The following is an 18,532-nucleotide window of genomic DNA, read 5'->3' as shown; positions in this document are numbered from 1 at the left end:
TGAACTCCAGAATATGTCCTGCTCCAGAGGTGTGGAATAAACTGAAAAGAACATCAGCACCCCAAAGCTAAAGAAGTCCCCTTGGCAGTAAGAAATCTCTCAAGAACCCATTGAAAGTGTTTGTTCTCTTCTGTTGGCAAGGCAGAATTGTTTTCAGGGCTTCAGGGCTTATGAACATTCGAGCATGAGTCACAGTAACCACAAGCAAGGGTCACTAGTTTGTAACTCTCTTGGTGATTGTTGTCTGCAGTTCTTTTTTTTTCCTACAGAAAGCAGCTCCATAAAAGCAGACGAAAACCTAATGTGTTTGCAATTTGCAGAGATTCCCAACTGAGAAAGCTTACTTCATTGCTAAAGAAGTAGCGACCACAGAACGAACATACCTGAAGGACCTTGAAGTCATCACATCGGTATGTTTACTTTAGCATTACTCATGAAACATGTGAAGCTCTAGTCAGCAGCACGATTTCATCTGCTCTATTTAACATCTCCACCGTTCCACGCTACTTTTATGTGCTGCACTGTAGGTATTCTCTGCTGGGCACAGGAGTACAACCCTAGAGAGGAAGTAGCAGAAAAAAAGCAGAAACAAGAGATTTGTGCTGTGGTTAGGAACATGCACTGTGAAACCCTTTCAGGTTGAGGAACTTGGAACACAGTTCAGTTATTCTTTCTTGCTCTCATACTTTGTGGTTGCAATTACTAAAAATGCCTGTGGGTTTTCAGTGATTTCTCTTAAAACTGAAGTAGCTCCCTAGGGAGGCGTAGTAATGTTTTCTCCTGGCTTAAATGCCCTCCATTTAGCATGATGTATTGCAGAGCACCTACTGCACCTCCATGAATGATTCTGACTTTTCAGTAAGTAAAACTGTCTGTTAAATAACTCATTGTTTTGTAGCATCTGATGAACGTGTAATTGTTAAAATCACCAAAACAAATTATGTGCCTGCTTTGCACATACGACAGTTTTGTTTAACTTCCAAGAGCAACGTGTGCGAGATGTGGCCTTAAATAATAATCATCTGTGAAAAGGATCCACTAGATCCAAAACCTCTCATGGTATGTCAGCAGTCCTGCCAGTTCCAGACCTCCCAGATATTTAATTGCAGAGCGTGTGAACCTCTGTGAGGTTGTGCATTGAGGGTGCGTTGCCACCTCCTGCATGGAGTGTTGTGGTAAGGAGGATATGCTGCAGAGAAGAGGTGGTAGCAGCAGGGAACCAGGGAGATAATTTCTCCCCAGCTTCCCTTCTGTTCCAGAAGCCCACTTGGCAGATGAAGTTGGTCTGACACCAGCTTAGACATAACCAGTGTAGGCTGGAGCAGCGTGGTTGTTGGAGGCTGGAAGATAGCTGTGGCTTCACTGCCTACTGCTCCTGGCTTCCTGGAGATGCCAGGCTGATGAGGGAAGAGACCAGGCTGTGTGGGACAGAGATCCTTGCTGCAGTCCTAACAACACATGTGCTGTTTTCAGCGTTCGTTTCACCCGGTGGCTTCAGAAGCAGAATGTTTCAGCTCTTCCCAGCTCCCTGCCAGTTTCTGCCTTAGGCCTAACCCCACTTCCCACCCAGCCCTTTATCCTTGTAGCAGACAAATTCGAAGAGAGGCCTAAAACTAAGCTGATGATCAGCCCCATCAGCTGTGCCCCAGAGATCTCTGGCACTGGAGGCCACTGGTAGTGAACAAGGAGCCAGTGTCCTTGAAAAAGAGAGTTTCATGCATCAAGTATGAGCATTGGTAGCTCTGCAGTTCTTCAACCTTCTGCTCGGTGCAGAAATAGTGTGTGGGAGAGGTAGGCTTGGGATTATCCTAGGTGTGGGACAACACCAGCTGATGCAGTGTCAAGCCTGCTGTACCTTATCTATGGTCCCAACAGCCTTCTAGAGCCTGCTGGAAGTCAACCATAGGTAGCTGGAACCCCCTGGGGCTACAAGGAGGGAGTGCTCTTACCACGTTGAAGAGAATAGTCTGCCACCTTGGCAAGCCCCATCGTCCTCTGGTTGTACATCACCCTGATGTCTCCCAGTGCAAATAAAGCGAATGTGGAGCAAAACTGACCAGGAGCCTGTTGCACTCGTAACAGTGTCTGGTGCTGACCCTCCTGTTCCCTGCTCCTCGTGTCTTATCTTGGGAGTGCAATGGGCTGTCTTCCTTGCTCACCTGGCAAAAGGCTTGGTTTCTCTATCTGCGAGCAGCAGGGTGGCCACAAGTGTTTACTGTACCAGCTCCTGTCAAAGGGGTTGCAGACAGGACTCAGCGAAAGAAAATGCAGAGCATGTTTTGCGGTCTTGCTGGAACATTTTCAAGTATTCTCTCGAGAAAATAACCCTTGCACCTACAATGTTTGTAAATCCAGTTTGGGCTTGAAGGGAATTTTTGAGGTTTGGTGAGTGATGGCCAAGGGGAAGGGAGTTCCTTTTTCACCCGCTCAGGGCCTGACCACTGATACGAGCACCAGAGCATGCAGGAATATTGGGTAGCCTGAGTTATTTTGCTACTGCCAGCTAACCAGCTCCATTCTGGGTCAAGGGCTTAAAGACAGCAAATGGTCATACCTGCTGCATTCCACCCACTTGGTAATTTTGCTTCTCTTTTTGTTTGTAGTGGTTTCAGAGTGCCGTGAGTAAAGAGGATTGCATGCCCGAAACACTGAAAAATCTCATTTTCTCCAACTTCGAACCTTTGCACAAATTTCACACTGGTTTTCTCAAGGAAATTGAGCAGAGACTTGCTCTGTGGTAAGATCGGTTTTTGTTTTTGTTTTTGTTTTTGTTTTCATGCAGTCTAACATTTTTGCACTCCCTTTTTGCTAACTCTTTGTGATTTGATTGTTGTGATTCATTTGTGAAAGCCACAGATGTCATTTATTAACAGACTTCAGATATTGAATCATGCTTTGTTCGTGTTTACTTGACAAGCTCTATTGTTCAGATATCTCAGTCAGGTACAGACACACGTAAATGAGATTGTAACACCGGATGAAGCCTTCTTTTGCCAAATGTCAGTGTTTCTATATGGCTGCTCTTCTGAAAAATCATGCTGCAAGCAAGGCTTATGAGTAATAAAGAGGGGGAGGTAAAGGACCAAATCCTGTTTCTGTCAAATAGAGGTAGGATGGGAGGAATTTCAGAGACCAGCTGCCTATATATGACACACTCAGGGTGCACAGCACCCTCTACAAATTGGCAGAGTATTAGAAAAGGATATTGACCCTAAAATGTTTCTATCTTAGCTTAATAGTGGCAGTAAAACATGGCATTTTTGTGAAATAGCTGTGAATTGAGTAACTGCCGTGGCAAGACTCGGTGCATTTGACCAGTGATGTCTGAGCACGCAGAAGCCCTGTCCTTGCTCTCATTACACCTGTCTGCACTGGATTGTCATGCTCTGTGTAGGCATTTTATGGTGGGTTGTCAGTCCTGAGAACCCAGCTTTTCCTTCTTGGTTATAAAAGTGACCATGGAAAAGTGGTGTGAAAGCAGTGAATGGGCGTCCTTGCAGGCAGACCTGATGGGTGCTAATCAGTTTAATACCTGTGCAACCAATGAATCAAAACAAAAGCAAAACAGAGTCCTAAAGCGTGTGAGTTTAGATCTTTTGCTGTGATGATCTAGGTGCCTGAATGAGAACACAGCACGCTGCAGACGGGTGCTTTCCAAACCCACCCTGCACAGTTCCAGAATTAGTGGGCTTGGAAACTGCCTCTCAGAGCTGACATCCTTGGCCAGGACTTTGTGGTTGGTGTTTTATGTAAGCTTACTTCCAAGGCATGTGCTGCACAGCAACCCTGCCTGCATCTCCTTTTCTTCGTTGAGCTGCTACTGTTTTAATTGAGTCAGGATTCTTACTTGCTGGTGTTAATTGCTTGTCAGTAAGGAATATTTATGGCAGGTACTTCAAGAAGCCTCCTTGAAATGTTGTGAATAGTGATTGTTTCTCTGCCCATGGTGTAGGATTAACAGTGGTCAGGGTGAGGGTGAAGGGTGAAGTGGTGAGAAAAGGACGATTTATAGTTTGTAAAGGACCAAGTTCTGCTCTCTAGCAGACCAGTCTGATCTAGTGAGCTTCACGGGTGCTGATTCCTAGGGCACGTGTTGAAATAGATTCCCTCCATACCCTTCTGGTTGCTGCTGTTATTACAGGTGGATGCCAACTTCCTGCTCAGATGTGATGTTTTCCAAAATTGCATTATGCTGCAATAACAGCCTAACCCTAGGCTACTGGGATTAGAGAGTAGAGAGAGTAGAGAACAAACTTCAGCTTTTTGAAACAGCTGCTAGAAATGACTGTACCTAACTTGAATTCAGCTCCCTGTAGAAGGGCTTGATGAAAAACACGCTTTTAGAAAGAGTAATGCAGAAAAGAGATTGGTACCAAGTCAGATTGCCTGTAACTTGTATTGATACCCTCGATACGTGGGTTTGTAAGCAATAGGCAAATGTTTGGAGCAGAAGTTGTCCCACTCATTTCACACATTGCCAAGGTAGCATGCAGTTTCTGAGAGCTTCCAGTCCAATGTCCTCTATCTCACCTTCCTCTGAGCCCTGTGTATCTGAGTATATACTGAAACAGAAATACAGGACTGTTATCTCCCTTCCTATGCCCGTGACACAAAGCATGAGGAAGCTGCCAAACTCCTGGGTGCCTGGTGGTAACCACAACCTCTGAGCTTGTGCACATCAGGCCAAGGGAGCCCACGGCAGCAATTGGAAGTGGACAGTGCATTTCACAGGACCCCTGTTACTCTGAGGCAGGTTGCCTTTCAGTTTACAATGCTTCTTTCCAAGATTCACACTGGAAGATGGCTTTACAGACTTAAGCGAAATGTTTTCAGCTAGCTTTGCAGCTGTAAATGACACAGACAAGATGGGGCCATTCTTCAGTCACTTGAGAGATCTTGGTGGTATCCAGTGTGCTGTGAGGAGCTGAGATACAGAACTGCAACTGCTCCCCATCACTGAGGAAATGAAACATTGTTAAGGGGGAGATGAGGAATGATTGCTAATGCTACGTGAATCCAGTTTATTCATTTTTTTTCAGAAGAGACCTTGGAAGGCAAATCTGGTGACTTTTAGAGATAATCAAACCATGCAGAACAGATTTATTTTTCTTTTGAACTCCATAAAAGGTTCAAAGACTGCAAATAAAACCTTGTGCTTCCCAGTTTGTACATTTAAGGGCCAGAACTCCTCACCCCCTTTGGAGCCTCAGTTGCTGTGAGGTCCACAAACACAGGCACTGAAGTGAGGGATCTGGGGAACTCAGCTAGAGTCACTGGAAAAAGAAACTCTTAATGAACATTTAGGCTTTTTTTTCCCCCCTTTCCAGTTAGCTTCTTTCAGAGCTGAGTAAGCCTTTTGTTTTCCAACTTTTCCTTGTCCAGAGGCTATGGTTTCACAGAGCAGGAAACCTCACTCTAAGACTCCGAATACCATATTAAAACTGCAGTTTTTCTACAACACGAAGCGCCGATCTACTGTGAAGTTACTTTGCAATTCAAAAATATTCTGATGAGGTAACTTTGTCCCAGCTGGGCACCTCACTCTGACTTTGGCAGATCAGCTCTTGCATGTCCTTCCACAGTTGGTGTAGAGCTGCCGTGAATTCTCTATCAGCTGCTCTGATTTGTTTGACAGAAGTGCAGTCACGTTCCTGCTCCCGACCTGGACTCAGCTGGCAGCCAGCAGCGTGGGTTTACCTAGAGCAAATGTTTGTTTTTAAAGTTCTGGAAGATTTAAATATGTGAAATTGGAAGGGAGGCGGATTAGCTGGCAGGTGTTACTTTGGAGGTGTTGGGTTTTTTGTACGGTGCCACAGATGCTGAGATAAGTTGCAAGCAATAAACTCTATCCTATGGAGATTAGTGTTTAATTAAACAGTGAGTGACAAAAATAAACTGTCCCTCAGTGTGTAGAAGAACAAGCTGGTGGCAATGTGGTAAGGAATTTCTTCAGCAGCATGGTCAAGGTCAATAAGCTCAATGCCTGTGCTGTCGTGATTGCACCGATGTCTTTGGCCCTGGGTATTTTTGAGGCAGTGGTCTTCAACACATTTCACCACCACAGCACAGAGCCCTGCCCAGCCACTAGAGCAAGTGTGTAGGTCCTTGTGAGCCTGGCTGCCACCAAGCTCCATGGCACTGCTGCAGTCAGGGGCTGTCAGGATTCACGCCAACTCATTTATATCTGAATTTTGTGCGTCAGCTCTTTTAGATTTCCAGGTAGTGGGGAATGAAGGTGAGACACGAGCGTGCTCTGCATTCCCTTGAAAAAAAAAGACCTTTGGATGAATGTGTTATAGAGACTTCACCAGGCTACTGAAGGCCCCTAGCTACTCAGGTGTGTTGTGGGAGCTCCTCTGAGAGGAAAAGCCTCCATCCACCATGAGCAATCTGTTTTCCCCTGGTGAGTAGGATGCTGGATTTTATCAGCTCTGCAATAAATAGCAGTTCAGCCTGCCTCCTCTGACTTAGATCAAACTGAAGCTAGTGCTCTGTAAAAGAGCTGTGAAGGGACCAAGGCAAGGGGAAGACCACTCGTAACCATTGGTGATGACTCTGTGGTTTTAATTTATTTAAACACCTATAAACTTTTAGTACTTGGCTCAAAGAAGCTCAGATTGTGCACATTATTGAGAGCATTTCTGGCTTGCTCGAAGGCTTCTGGGCTGTTTGAATCTGCCTTCAGAGGCAGATTGTTTGCTACCGAACATCTGAAGGGCTGGAAACCCTTTGACCCAGTTATAGATTCTGGCAGGTCTGATTTGTTTCTTCATACAACCCACCCATTTTTCATACTACATTTCCTAAGAGCAGCAGATCTCAGTGAGAAAGTTTTTTAACAAGATGGGAATTGATGCTGACACCAATAGCCAACTGCAGAAAATTGGAATTTACTGCGTTTTTCACAGCCAGAGGTTCTGGCCGTGAAACTGAGCCGATTTGCAGCACTTTTACCATGTGGCATCACAAGATCAGCAACAGCATGCTGTGGCCGGTGTTTCCCACCTGTGTGGGAAGCCTGACCCCTGTGCTGTGCTGCTTCCAGCTCAGTGAAGCATCCCAGGAATCCCAACAGTTGCCCCAGCTGTGCTGAGCCCTCTGTTGATGGCACTGACCATGTTCCTGGACCAAGTGACCTGCTGAGGCCCTGTGCCTCAAGGAGAGGAAGGATGGAGGCAGGCAGGCAAGGGAGGAAGAGGAGGGAAAAAGAGCAGGCAGCCATCTGAGGTGGGAAAGAATGATGCATGTGAGCCTGTCCTGTTAGCACGAGCCAGGAGGAGAGCATCAGGCACTCTGGTACTGGGTACCGGGACTCCTCACCCAGGTTGCCCCTCAGCAAGGCTCTGGGTGCAAGGCCAGGAGTTCCCAGCCCTTTTTGCTACTCCATATGGGAGCAATATCCCAGCGTCTTCAAGCTGGCTCCTGTTTTTCAGGGGCCTGAGAGACTTTTTGGTAAGGAGGGAGAGGTGTGGGCGGCGCAGCCAGAGCATGGCATGCTCCGTTAGCATCCAGCCAGCTGAAGCCAAGAAGTCAGTCAGGCTCTGCTCCTGCATTTATGTGAGCTGTCTAATAGCCTGGTCGTTTGGGCGATCACAAGCAATGTTTTCCAGCCAAAAGATTGAGCTCATCTTTCCACACCCATTTAAGTGTTTGGATTTCAGGTTTCCTCACTGCTTTCTGACAGAAATCTCTGACAATTCTGACAGGGGGAGGCAAATGGCGAGCCATAAATTTTTCCCCCTTGGTCGATCACTAAAGCACTGCAGAGAGCAATGCCCGGGCAAGCCAGGATAGCCATTTCCACCCCAGGAAGCCCTATTAGGAAGTGCGAATTGGTGTTTTGGGCCTTATCCATGTGCTGGGAAGAAAAAGCATTACGTACTTTCAAGAAATGTAGGCAAGACTCATCTTCTCGCCAGGAAGCCAATAATTTGACTCCCTGTTCGAAGGCACTTCTGAGGAAAGCTGCTGCCGCTCGGCTCTGCCAGATGTGGCTGCGAAATGTGTGCTTGGCAATTTGCAAGAAAGCTCTTAGATCTTAGCATATGAAAGGCGAAGGCTCAATCAGGATTCATGGGAGCCCGGCTTGAAAACCTGTAATAAAAAGCACTCAGAGAGGTGTTAGGCAGATGAGCTAAATGCTGATTTATTAACCACTTTTTGTTTGGGAAATAGTACTTGTGGTCAGGAAGAACAGCCTGATAAATGTTTGTGTAAACAAAGCTGTGATCCTTATCTGCCTTCTCAAATGTATGAGTGCTGATGATTCAGCTGGTTCCTCATCTCTGGGATGCACAGGTTTGGAAATGTCTTTGTACGGTGTGCAGCCAGGAGGTATGTATTTGGGGTACAAATCTCATAGTCACACCATGTGGAGTCCTGGGACAAAGTCCTGGTGACGCTAAGTAGGCCTCAGTGCATTTAACTCCATTTTAAGGAGACAATTTGTATTACTGAAGTCATTTTTGGGCACATCTGGAGATTAGAGATCTGCTACATCCAAATGTCTTTGAAGTGATGGGGAAAGAATCACCAGTCCCTGATTAGTCATGCCCAGAGCCCTGTTAGGGTCATCTCAGTGGCCCTCCCAGCAGGGATGTGCCTGGGATCACCTCTGTGGAGGGGCCACTGCAGGGTGAGAAATCACATAGTCATGGTATCACAGAATGGTTTGGGTTGGAAGGCACCTTAAAGATCACTCAGTTCTACCCCCTGCCATGGGCAGGGACACCTCCCCCCAGCCCAGGCTGCCCAAAGCCCCATCCAGCCTGGCCTTGAGCACCTCCAGGGATGGGGCACCCACGGCTTCTCTGTTCTCAGCCACAGTGTCATGGTGTTCTCAGTACAGGTGTCCATCCCGAGGTGTTTCTTGCTCTGATCTCTTCCTGCTTAAAAGCATTGTGACACATATTTGATGTGGATTGGGTTTCTCCCACAACAGGGGTAGCTTTCCTAAGGCTTGATGGGGCTCTGGGTAGCTCTGGTGGCTTCAGCAGTACGTCTTCTGCTCTGAACAGCGTCCCTGCAACACTTACTGCCTGGAAAGACAACTGCAGCAGCATCTCTAATGGGCAGGGTGCTGAGAGGCACTGCCTAATAAGCACTGTGGGAGAGGAAGAGGGTGTTTTGCTTTTACGGACTCTTGTATTTCACCTGCGAAATGTTTGTCTTACGGAAAAGGTAGTTTCAGTGGGGAATGTTTAAGGTATTGCTTAATACTACAACTGTGGTTAGCAGTGCTCTTAAAATGTCTAAAGGATCTGAGTGCTTAAAGATGAGCTGCAGTACCCAGGAGGGAGATGCTGTTCCCAAGCCTGTAACAGAAGGTCACACACTCAAATATCATTTGCTGCAACTGATTTTTTTTATTTATTTATTTTTTTCTGCAATTGAAAGGCTGCAATTTTATGTTTTTATGTTGACCTGGAAAGAAATCTACATTGAGACACCTTTCCCTCCTTTGCCTTACCACCATCCTCATCAGATCTTTGTGCCTCCTACTGGCATTTGTGGAGGGCTGAGGATAGTATGGGCTGACCCAAGATATCCTTTCCTTTTTTTTTTTCATTGATGTGCACTGAGTAGATTGCATAATTGGAAAATCCAACATAGCTGCTTGCATGGGCTCTGGTAGCCTTTTTTAGTATAATATAAGGTTCTTCCTGAGTTTCTTATCAGATAAAAAGTTGGTCACCTCCCCTTTGCTTGCAATTGTACACTTGTGTTATGGTAAAAAGGAAGGGACTATTTGTAGACAAGTGGGAAATGAGCTTATTATGGAACAGTATCTCCAATATTCAGCCCAATTTTCAGTAGCATTAGACCTCCCCACTCTAAGTGGAGCAAGGGCACGTAATGTCTGGGGAAAACAGCTTCTGCATTTTCTGTAGAATCAGCTCTTGATGAAAATTTGTGGGAATCTATTCCCTGAGCTGTCACTTGTCACTGGCAGATAGACACCGTGTCCAAACAGTGACCCATGAAGACAAGGAGTAAGAAGAACGATTCAGCCATCGATGCACAACAAATGAGCAGCTTCTTCCCCCTCAGCAAGCTGTGTTGTTACTCAAAACATACCCCGCAGGGAGAGCTCTCATCTCTGCTTCTGTGCTTTGGGCTCCTGAAGTAGTAAGACACCATCCAATGGGTTGGGTGTTTGTTTTTTTTAATCCTCTGTGTGTTTGGATGCTCTTTGGGCAGGGGAGGTTCTTTTCTTCCTATTTATTTGGGATTTGCATGTCGGGGAGCTGGGGAAAAAAGCAGTGTAGTGTAGGGATTGCTGCTGAGTCAAGGCAGAGAGCTGGGGTGGAGTGCAGGACAGGTTTTAGGAGGTAGATGTGAAGCCATCTTGCTCCTCCCCTCCTGGCCCCACACCTGGCTTCAGCTTTCCACCCTTCTGCTGTGCATCACAGCCCATGTAGCTGTGCAACATCCCCAGTGGGAAAAGCATCTCTGTTGCAAGGGGCAGCATTTGTGTGGGAATAAAGAACCAAAGCAGGGAGAATGATTGGAACAAGGGGCGGTGCTTGGCCATCACATTTCTGGATTTTCTTCGGGTTTTACCTCTTCCAGCAGGACTCATCTGCCCACAGCACAGGTTACCTCTGCTGGCCTGGATGCTATGATTCAGCCAGCAGCTGGAGAGAGGCTGTCACTTTTGGGGATCCCCCTTCTCTCCCTCTTTGTCTCCCTGGCAAGATGCTGAGCAAGATGTAAAAACCCACAAACTGTTAAAAAAATAAAAATAAAATAAAGGCCTTGGGCAAAAGCTAATGAAGGGGAATGTTCCTGATGCCGTGCAGGAATGTGGTGAGATGCTGTGCAAGCAGCCAGTGCTGGCTGAGCTGAAGAGGGGCCAGGGGGTCAACTTCTAGGAAATAAGGACCCGACTGTTCATCGAGCAACCACACTAAATATTAGCTGAAGTTCACAGAGTCAGTGGGAGCACTTGCTGCGACTTCGGTAGGCTCAGGGTCAGCCTTCGAGTAGCTAGCTGGTGGATACGAGCTTGGCAAGGAGTATTTCAGCCAACCGATGCGTAGCCTTGAGATCAGAAAAGCAATTTTCTATTAAAAAATAACAGCCTGCAATGATGCCCTTATTATTTATCTTGGCACTGCAACAGAAAGGTACCAAACTGCTGAAGTCCATTAGATTAAATCAAACAGAAAGCCATAAAAAAGGGGCCGAGGCAATGCCAGGGAGTCAGAGAACAACGCATAAAGCACGAATTCTCCTAGAGATAATTACCGAACACCACGTCGTTCCTGGCAGCAGCACAGATTCGCCTGGCTTTGACGTTTCTGGGATTGTGTGCAGATGCTCAGCGTGAGCCGTTCAGGATGGGATGCTGCCTGCTGGCTGCACGGGCGGAGGGTTGCTTTCGCTCGCTTCCCACCAGTGCGGCGCTACTGCCTGGGACTTCAAATGTCAGTGGGTTTCGGTCGGGGGCACTTTGAGATGAGCCACTTTGAGCGGAGCCTTAGAGGCTGGGAAGTTTTATTTACAGCTTCTCGGAGGGAAGGCCGGTGGGGGGAGCTGCTGGATGGAGAGAGGACATGGGGGAAGGGGAAGGAGCAGCACAGGGGGGGCTGCAGAAGGTTTGTGGAGAGAGAAACTGGGCTTTTGTCCTCGGGTAATTCAGAAACTATAGCCTTGTGATGCCCATACATGCATGCCCCTGTTGTTCCTGGCAGTATAGACCCTTTCTTAGGTTTATATTTCATAGTTTTGACTATGGCAGCATTTATTTAATGTAGTGCTTTGGCAAAACAGGCAATGCTAATTGCAGCTACCGTTGACACAGCCCGACTTCCTACCCCAGTGTAGCCCTGGGTTTCAGAAAATCATAAAAAGTCTTACAGAGAGCTGTATTTTTCTTACTTCAATAGCCGTGTGAGTGCCTGAGAGACTTAGCACAATAGAAAATAATTAAAGGCAGCCTATGACGCTGGATGTTGTTCAAATGAACATGGAACAATCCCTTGTTTATCAGCTGAGGCCCTTTGTGGAAGGATGAAGTGGAGGATGTTTCTATGTAGCACTCATGATCCGTGCCCTCTGCATTTCCCAGTTAGAAAAGGATGCAGAGAGGGCATCCAGCATGAACATAACCATGTCTGTCTTTACCAAACAAAATATGTCTGAATATGTCTATTCACATAATAACGTAGAGATTTAATACATGTATAGATGTATTTTCCACGGGTCTCACCAGTGGAAAGTATATCCTAACAACAGCTGCAAATCTCATTCTGTGATTTGGTGAGTGTGGGACTTCTCTGGCTAAATTGCTGCTACTGAGCAAGGCAGGGATTTACCATCTGGTTGTCCATTTATTCCTTCGCTGCACACAGAATTTTCTTGAAAGAGTGAACTACTGCAAATGAGTGAAAAACAATATATCCATTAGCAGTAACCCAAAGCAGAGGTTCTGTTCTTCTTGGGCTCAGGGAGAAGTTGCTTATATTTCTGCCCTCTTCCAAGGTAGTGCATTTCTTTGTCTGAATTGCAATTGCTCTGTCTGCAGATCTGCCTCCCAATAAGCAGATGTGGGAATTGCAATGGATTTTAAAAAAAATTGAGGACAGCTCGAAAAAAAGCCACCCTGCAGGAACCTTGGGTGCAGTATTAGCAGTTGGAAAGGGGAGGGGAGCAGTGCTTCTCCTCTCATCCCCCTACTGACTTTCTTTTGAAAATTGAACTTAATTGGAACAGATCTGTACCAGTTAGGTTCTCACATTCATGATTTTTTTCCCCCAGTGTTCTCTAGATGACGTGTTTGGGCTCATCCAGCATGTGACATCCCTGCCTGTCTCGCACATGGGCTCAGAAGCAGAAACATCTTTTTCATCAGAAGTTGGGCTTCTCCCAAAGGGAGCACCCACCCAAGTGCAGCTGGCTGGGTGGGAGGGGAGCAGTTTGCAGTCTTCATACCAAAAGTGACATACTGGAAGTCAGTTCTCTGCCAGCATGTAACACTCATGAGTCAAACCCAGATGCTGGGCAGATTAATTTTTTCCCCCACTGTCCCTTACACAAGCCGAAAGCTTTTCAGAGCAGGAGCCTCCTGTTCTGGGGTGCAGTTCTCGTTTCCTCACAGCATCGTCCTCTTGCTCTCAGCCCATGTATCGCAACGGCGTTTTGATGTCTTTTTCTCCAGGCATTTCCAGCCTCCTCTAGCGTGTTTAAAAACCCCGGCAATTTTCTTTAAAGGTCTAATCCTTCTGTGAAGTGCCTGCCCTCGCTATTGTCAGGCTGGGTGAGGAGCCAGCCGTCCCTGGGAGTCACGCGTCCGTCAGGAAGATGCCTCGCACGCTCCCGAGCCCAGGAGCACGGGGGTTAGGGTTGTGAAAGAAATGAGCTGTTGAGTTCCTTTCTGTGTAAGTGATTATGCTGCCTGACTGAAGTTTCTGTTGCTGACAGGGAAGGCCGCTCTAATGCTCACATTAAAGGAGATTACCAAAGAATCGGGGATGTTATGCTGAAGAACATCCAGAGCATGAAGGTAGGAGTGATCCTATAACCATTACGCTTTGACATGGATTAGAATCAGCCTGCGTTTTCGTTTTTATGTGATGTGGCCCATTGTGCTGGTTTTCGCCAGTTTTAATCAAAGCTTATGCTACACCGGTTTCCTTTGATGAGATACCAAGTGCTGGGTGAGCACCGAGATTGCAGAAGTGCAAGACGACATTAAGTTGCACAGCCCCTTTCCCCAACCCCCTCTGCAAATTTAGGAACACTACACACAAAAGCTCAGGAACATTTCACTTCCAGTTCTTTATTCATTCAAATAAAGAGACAAAACATCAGAATTTTAATTTCCAAAGAGATCTTTCAAACACCAACCGTGCCTACTTGTGCATGCAAGTAAAAATGTTAAAATGTTGCAGGAGCAGCGATTGGAGCCTGGACCCTGATTTGATTTGGGGAACTTCTACTTGTGTGCTTCGGTGCCAAGTTAGACGCAAGATTTTTGAATGAATAATTAAATTGCTTTTCAGCTTTAAGGCTGAAAGCAAAAATAGGTGTATGAGCAGTAAATCGGAACATAACCTTCTGTGGGCTGTGCCTCCGCTCTCAATCTGCCTGGAGCAGCATTTGTGAGGCCAGGCACTGCTGATAGCTAGAACAAACTGCGTGGAAGGCAGGCACGGGAGTCCTGCAGACTCTGAGAGTACGGACAGATAGCACACAGCTCACCTTATTAATGTGTCTGTGCATCCAGCCTATCCATCAGTGCCTGGCAAAGGACAGCACTACACATTTGGCATGTGGACCTCCAAACTACGGGATAAATCCTTCCCTGGTGACCTCTGTTGGTACATGCAGCAGCCTTGAGTCCTTGGCTGGAGGACAGGGTGGTTTGGACTTTATGGCTCTCTTTATGGACTTTATGGTAGTTGGTATTGAGCTCATCTTCTGGAAGGACAGGCAGATGTGCAGAGAGGTTAAGTGGCATGGAAGCAATTACAGAGCAAGTGGGAAAAAGAGAATGTAGAAGCCTTGATTCACAGTCCCCAGTACATAGGTGGCTGCGTCACCAATAAAGCATTTTTACCCTTTCTGCAGTAGCAGGAACAGCTTTTTCCCCTCAAGACACAATTCAGATGCATTGGAAGAAACTCAGGGGGACTTTTCTACCCCCACCCCTCCTCTTTCAAGGGACACACCTTTTCACAAAGTTTTTGGAGTCTCAGTGAGCTTCTGACACATTGTCCTCCTGCTCTCAGTACCTCGCAACATTAAATTTTGTCCTTCACTGCCTCCAAGTCCTCCTGTGGCACTAGCCCAAAGGCAGTATACAACCTCACTGTAACTTAGGCCCATTGGTGTGCTTTCACCTTTGCTGTTCTCCCTTTCCCATTAGAGGATTTTGTTCCAGGTGCTTCGATGAGCAAATCACTATCACCACGGCTGATAACAACAGATACGCAGAGGAAAGAGGCAAAACCCAGTTTGACCTAAGGAACTGCCTAGGAAACGATAAAATTAGTTAAAACTCTACGTCTTTATCATGAGATCTGAAAACTGACCCTCCTTGTTTAATTAACTTAGGAGAGAAGTCAAGCAATTAATGGGCAGCCTCTGTACTGGTCCCGGGGGTCTGCGGTGTCTTTGCCTGCTGCCAGAGCTGCAGGCCTGTAGGATGAATACGTAGCCTAGGGATGAAGTGAAGGCTGCAGGGCAGTCGTGTTTATGGTGAAGATGTCACATATCACAGGGAGAGGGAGTTGATTGGAAATGTGTCAAAAATCACAAGCTTTAGGTTAAGCCAAACTGTCTTCTGCAATCCATTCAACATACACATTCGATTTGTTGCTGGTTAATATTTTGCCAGGTACTGGGAGACCTTATTTAGTTGCTCAGAGAAGCTCTGTGCATCCTGAAGAATCAGGTCACATTTTGCAAAACACAAACAAAACCCCTACGTTAATTGTTTGATAAAATACTGCTGAATTATTTTAGATGAGCCCCATGATGACCTGTGGTGCTGGCACCTACGTGAAGTTAGATGTTCCATGCAAACCTCATTCCCTTGCTGGTGCATAACTCTCCCACTGCCAGTGGGATCATCTTAGTGACTGCACTAAGTAGGAGAGGATGTAATCTGAGCATGGAGGACTCCAACATAGCCATGTCTGTTGGACAGCTGTATTTGTGTGTCTGTTCAGGTTCCCAGGAGATGCAACTTCTCATTAATAACGGGAACAGAAGCCAGAAGTCCAGTTGCCTACATCTCAATTCTCCAAAACCACCTAAGTGATCAGGGGCACTTAAATGCCTTCATGCTCCTATAAAATCCATTTATGTTTCTTGGCACTGGATTCCGCTCTCTCCCTGTTGCTCCAGCTTGCACGAGCTATGTTTATGTCATCTCCTTGCCTTTGGACTTCTCCCTGATGCGAGATTTAGCTTTGTTCACTCATGTACTTTCGTCTTACAGTGAAAGCAGGGTCCGGGGGGGCGGGTGTGCATCTCATTAGTGATGACATTTCTTCTTTTCAAGTGCATATCAGAGGCACTGTGTTGCACAGCGATTCTGATGGCAAAATCCCAACTGCTGTGAGAGCTGGATTTTTTACTGGTACAGGTTTGGGATGAATGTTTATGAGTCACATCTCACCGTGTTTGCTAATAGCTCTGCCATGTGCTTGTTCTTTCTCTGTGCCTATAAGCAATTGACAATTCACCTGTGGAAGCACAATGAGATTTTAATGGAGCTGGAGAATGGGATCAAGAACTCTCGCAAGCTGGAGACCTTTTGCAGGGACTTCGAGCTACAGAAAGTCTGCTACTTGCCTCTCAATACCTTTCTCCTCAGGCCTTTGCACAGGCTCATGCACTACAAGCAGATAATGGAGAGGCTTTGCAAGCATTACCCACCAGCCCACGTAGACTTCAGGGATTCGAGAGGTAAGTGAGGGAGAAGACATCAGTTCCTGGAGCCGGGGAGTGTTAGAGGTGCATGTGCAAACAAAACCAAAATAAAAGTAAGCCTACATTCAAAGAGTTGCAAAATCAAGCACTCCGAAGACCAGAAGTGGTATGACTAAGGTTGTCCTTGCATGCACATTATGGCACTCTCTGGACAAACATTTGGAAGAGAAAGCTGCTGGGGGTTATTAAACATGCAGAAATGGCACGCAGTTCAGGAAGTCTCTTCAGCTGAAAACAGTGGGGAGGTCGGGAGAGAACACAGGAGACACACCAGATGTGCTTGCCTTGTGCTTGCCAGCTTTCCCTAGATATCTGCTGGGAACACAAAGCACTGGCCCAGGTGAACCCTCGGTCTGACCCTGTGCAGCGGCTGTTGTTATGTCTTAAGGAGAGTATTATTTTTCCAGACATACTGTTTGTTCTTTTACCACTTCCACGATTTGTTTCAATAACTCAAAGCTGCCAACATGTGTGTGGTTTTGTTTTTTTTTTTCCAAATGTGAAGAATTTTTCTTCCTGCGGTCTGAGGTCACCGCTTGCTATTTCTTTTCAGTGATTTACTTTCCTCCTTCCATGTACCCTTCCTCCTCCCTATTGTAAGCTGTCTAAATTGAATGATACCTATGTTATCCATACCCTTAGCACTCAGGGCAGATCCACAGAAGGAATGGGTAGGGGACAGTGCCCAGGATGGCTGCCCCAAGCTCTATGGTGTTAGCTGAACCGAGTTCCTTGCAATGAGACCTGCAGGAGGCAGTGCACAAAATAGGGAGGCAACTTGATCTGTGGCGATAGGAAATGCCGCAGAGGTCGGTGACACTGCAGGGCTACACGACACGGGTGTTTGCCCAAATGCAGCTGCTGCCTGAAAGACCTCAAGGAGGACAGCAAGTGGTGCCTTCATGTCTTCTAGCCAAGGCTCTGTGGTGAGGGTGATGTGTTGATTCCTTTTACTAAGGTGCTTGCAGATTTCAGTTAAAGGTCAGGGTGTAAAGGCAGCAAGAAAAGGGGAGATGTGGATGTGAATCCCACCAAGTGACAGGCAGCAGAGAACACAGGTCTCTTGTTAACACGTGGATAAACGGTGCTCTGAGCAATGATACAGGAAGGAGGAACCACTGTTACTGTGCCATTAGCTCTATTTTTTAAATGCAGAGGGCTGTAACTCCTTTTCCAGTGCTAGTATCAGTCAAAGAGTGTGTTCAGCCCATTCAGAGACTGCCTGTCTGTTTGGGTGTATCCAGGTCGGTGCTCATGTACATGATGGCACAGGGAGCAATGCTGTGAGCTGGTCCCCCAGAAAAGATAAAGTGATTTTCAGCCCAGTTCTCTGAGTTAAATGCTTTAGTAGAATCTTTTGACTGTTACCATGAATTGACTTGAGTATTCCTACAATGTTTCTGCAGCTAAAATAGAGCAAGAAACTGATGGTATCTTCATGACAATGCTCCATCCTTAGTCAGATGATGTTCAGAGTTTGTGTGGGTTTTAGTCTGCCTGAGCAGGTTTATTCTGTGAAGGAAAAGAGTGTCGCAAAGAAGACGATGTCTGTGAATTACTTGCTGCAGACAGAAGTCTTTCTTTTTGAACATCCTTGTAAGTTTATAATAAGCATGTCACGGTTTTTTTATCTAGCTGCTTTGGCTGAGATTTCTGAAATGGTGGCTCAGCTCCATGGCAATATGATAAAGATGGAGAACTTCCAGAAGCTGCACGAACTCAAGAAAGACTTGATAGGCATAGACAATCTGGTGATCCCAGGAAGGGTAAGTAACAGAATTGTGACCAAGCTTTGATATCATTTCAAAGCATTAGGTGTATTTTGGAAATCTGATATTTTTTTTTGGAGCATCTGTGAAATTGCCTTTCCTCATATGAACCTTTTTTTCTCACAAAAAGCTATTAAATGTAAACATAATAATGTCATAGAAAACAGCAGCCTTTAAAATGGGAAGAAGCAATCATCCTTATTATTTTTTACTGATTTTATTAGGTTTATTTTATGTATAGATTTGGATGGTTGTAGGCAATTCCAAGTATCTATTACAAGAGGCAGTAAAAATGTAACATTTATCTCAGCATTCAGAGC

The 18,532-nt window shown here is 46.1% G+C and overlaps 1 protein-coding gene across 5 annotated transcripts in view; it reads left to right on the top strand.

Annotated features, from left to right (window-relative positions):
* FARP1 (FERM, ARH/RhoGEF and pleckstrin domain protein 1) overlaps positions 1-18,532 on the top strand; it is a 195,021-nt gene that overhangs the window by 164,493 nt on the left and 11,996 nt on the right. For all 5 annotated transcript variants that reach the window (XM_032207726.1, XM_032207728.1, XM_032207727.1 and 2 more), the window contains exons 15-19: positions 321-410; positions 2,604-2,737; positions 13,426-13,507; positions 16,182-16,419; positions 18,079-18,209. In XM_032207726.1, coding sequence (XP_032063617.1) covers positions 321-410; positions 2,604-2,737; positions 13,426-13,507; positions 16,182-16,419; positions 18,079-18,209 — 675 coding nt within the window. The remainder of the gene's footprint in view (positions 1-320; positions 411-2,603; positions 2,738-13,425; positions 13,508-16,181; positions 16,420-18,078; positions 18,210-18,532) is intronic.

Source organism: Aythya fuligula, chromosome 1 (assembly GCF_009819795.1).
Source record: "Aythya fuligula isolate bAytFul2 chromosome 1, bAytFul2.pri, whole genome shotgun sequence".
In the NCBI taxonomy this organism is placed as follows: Eukaryota; Metazoa; Chordata; class Aves; order Anseriformes; family Anatidae; genus Aythya; species Aythya fuligula.
The sequence above is the reverse complement of the archived record's forward strand: the minus strand, read 5'-3'. Positions and strand labels throughout refer to the sequence as shown.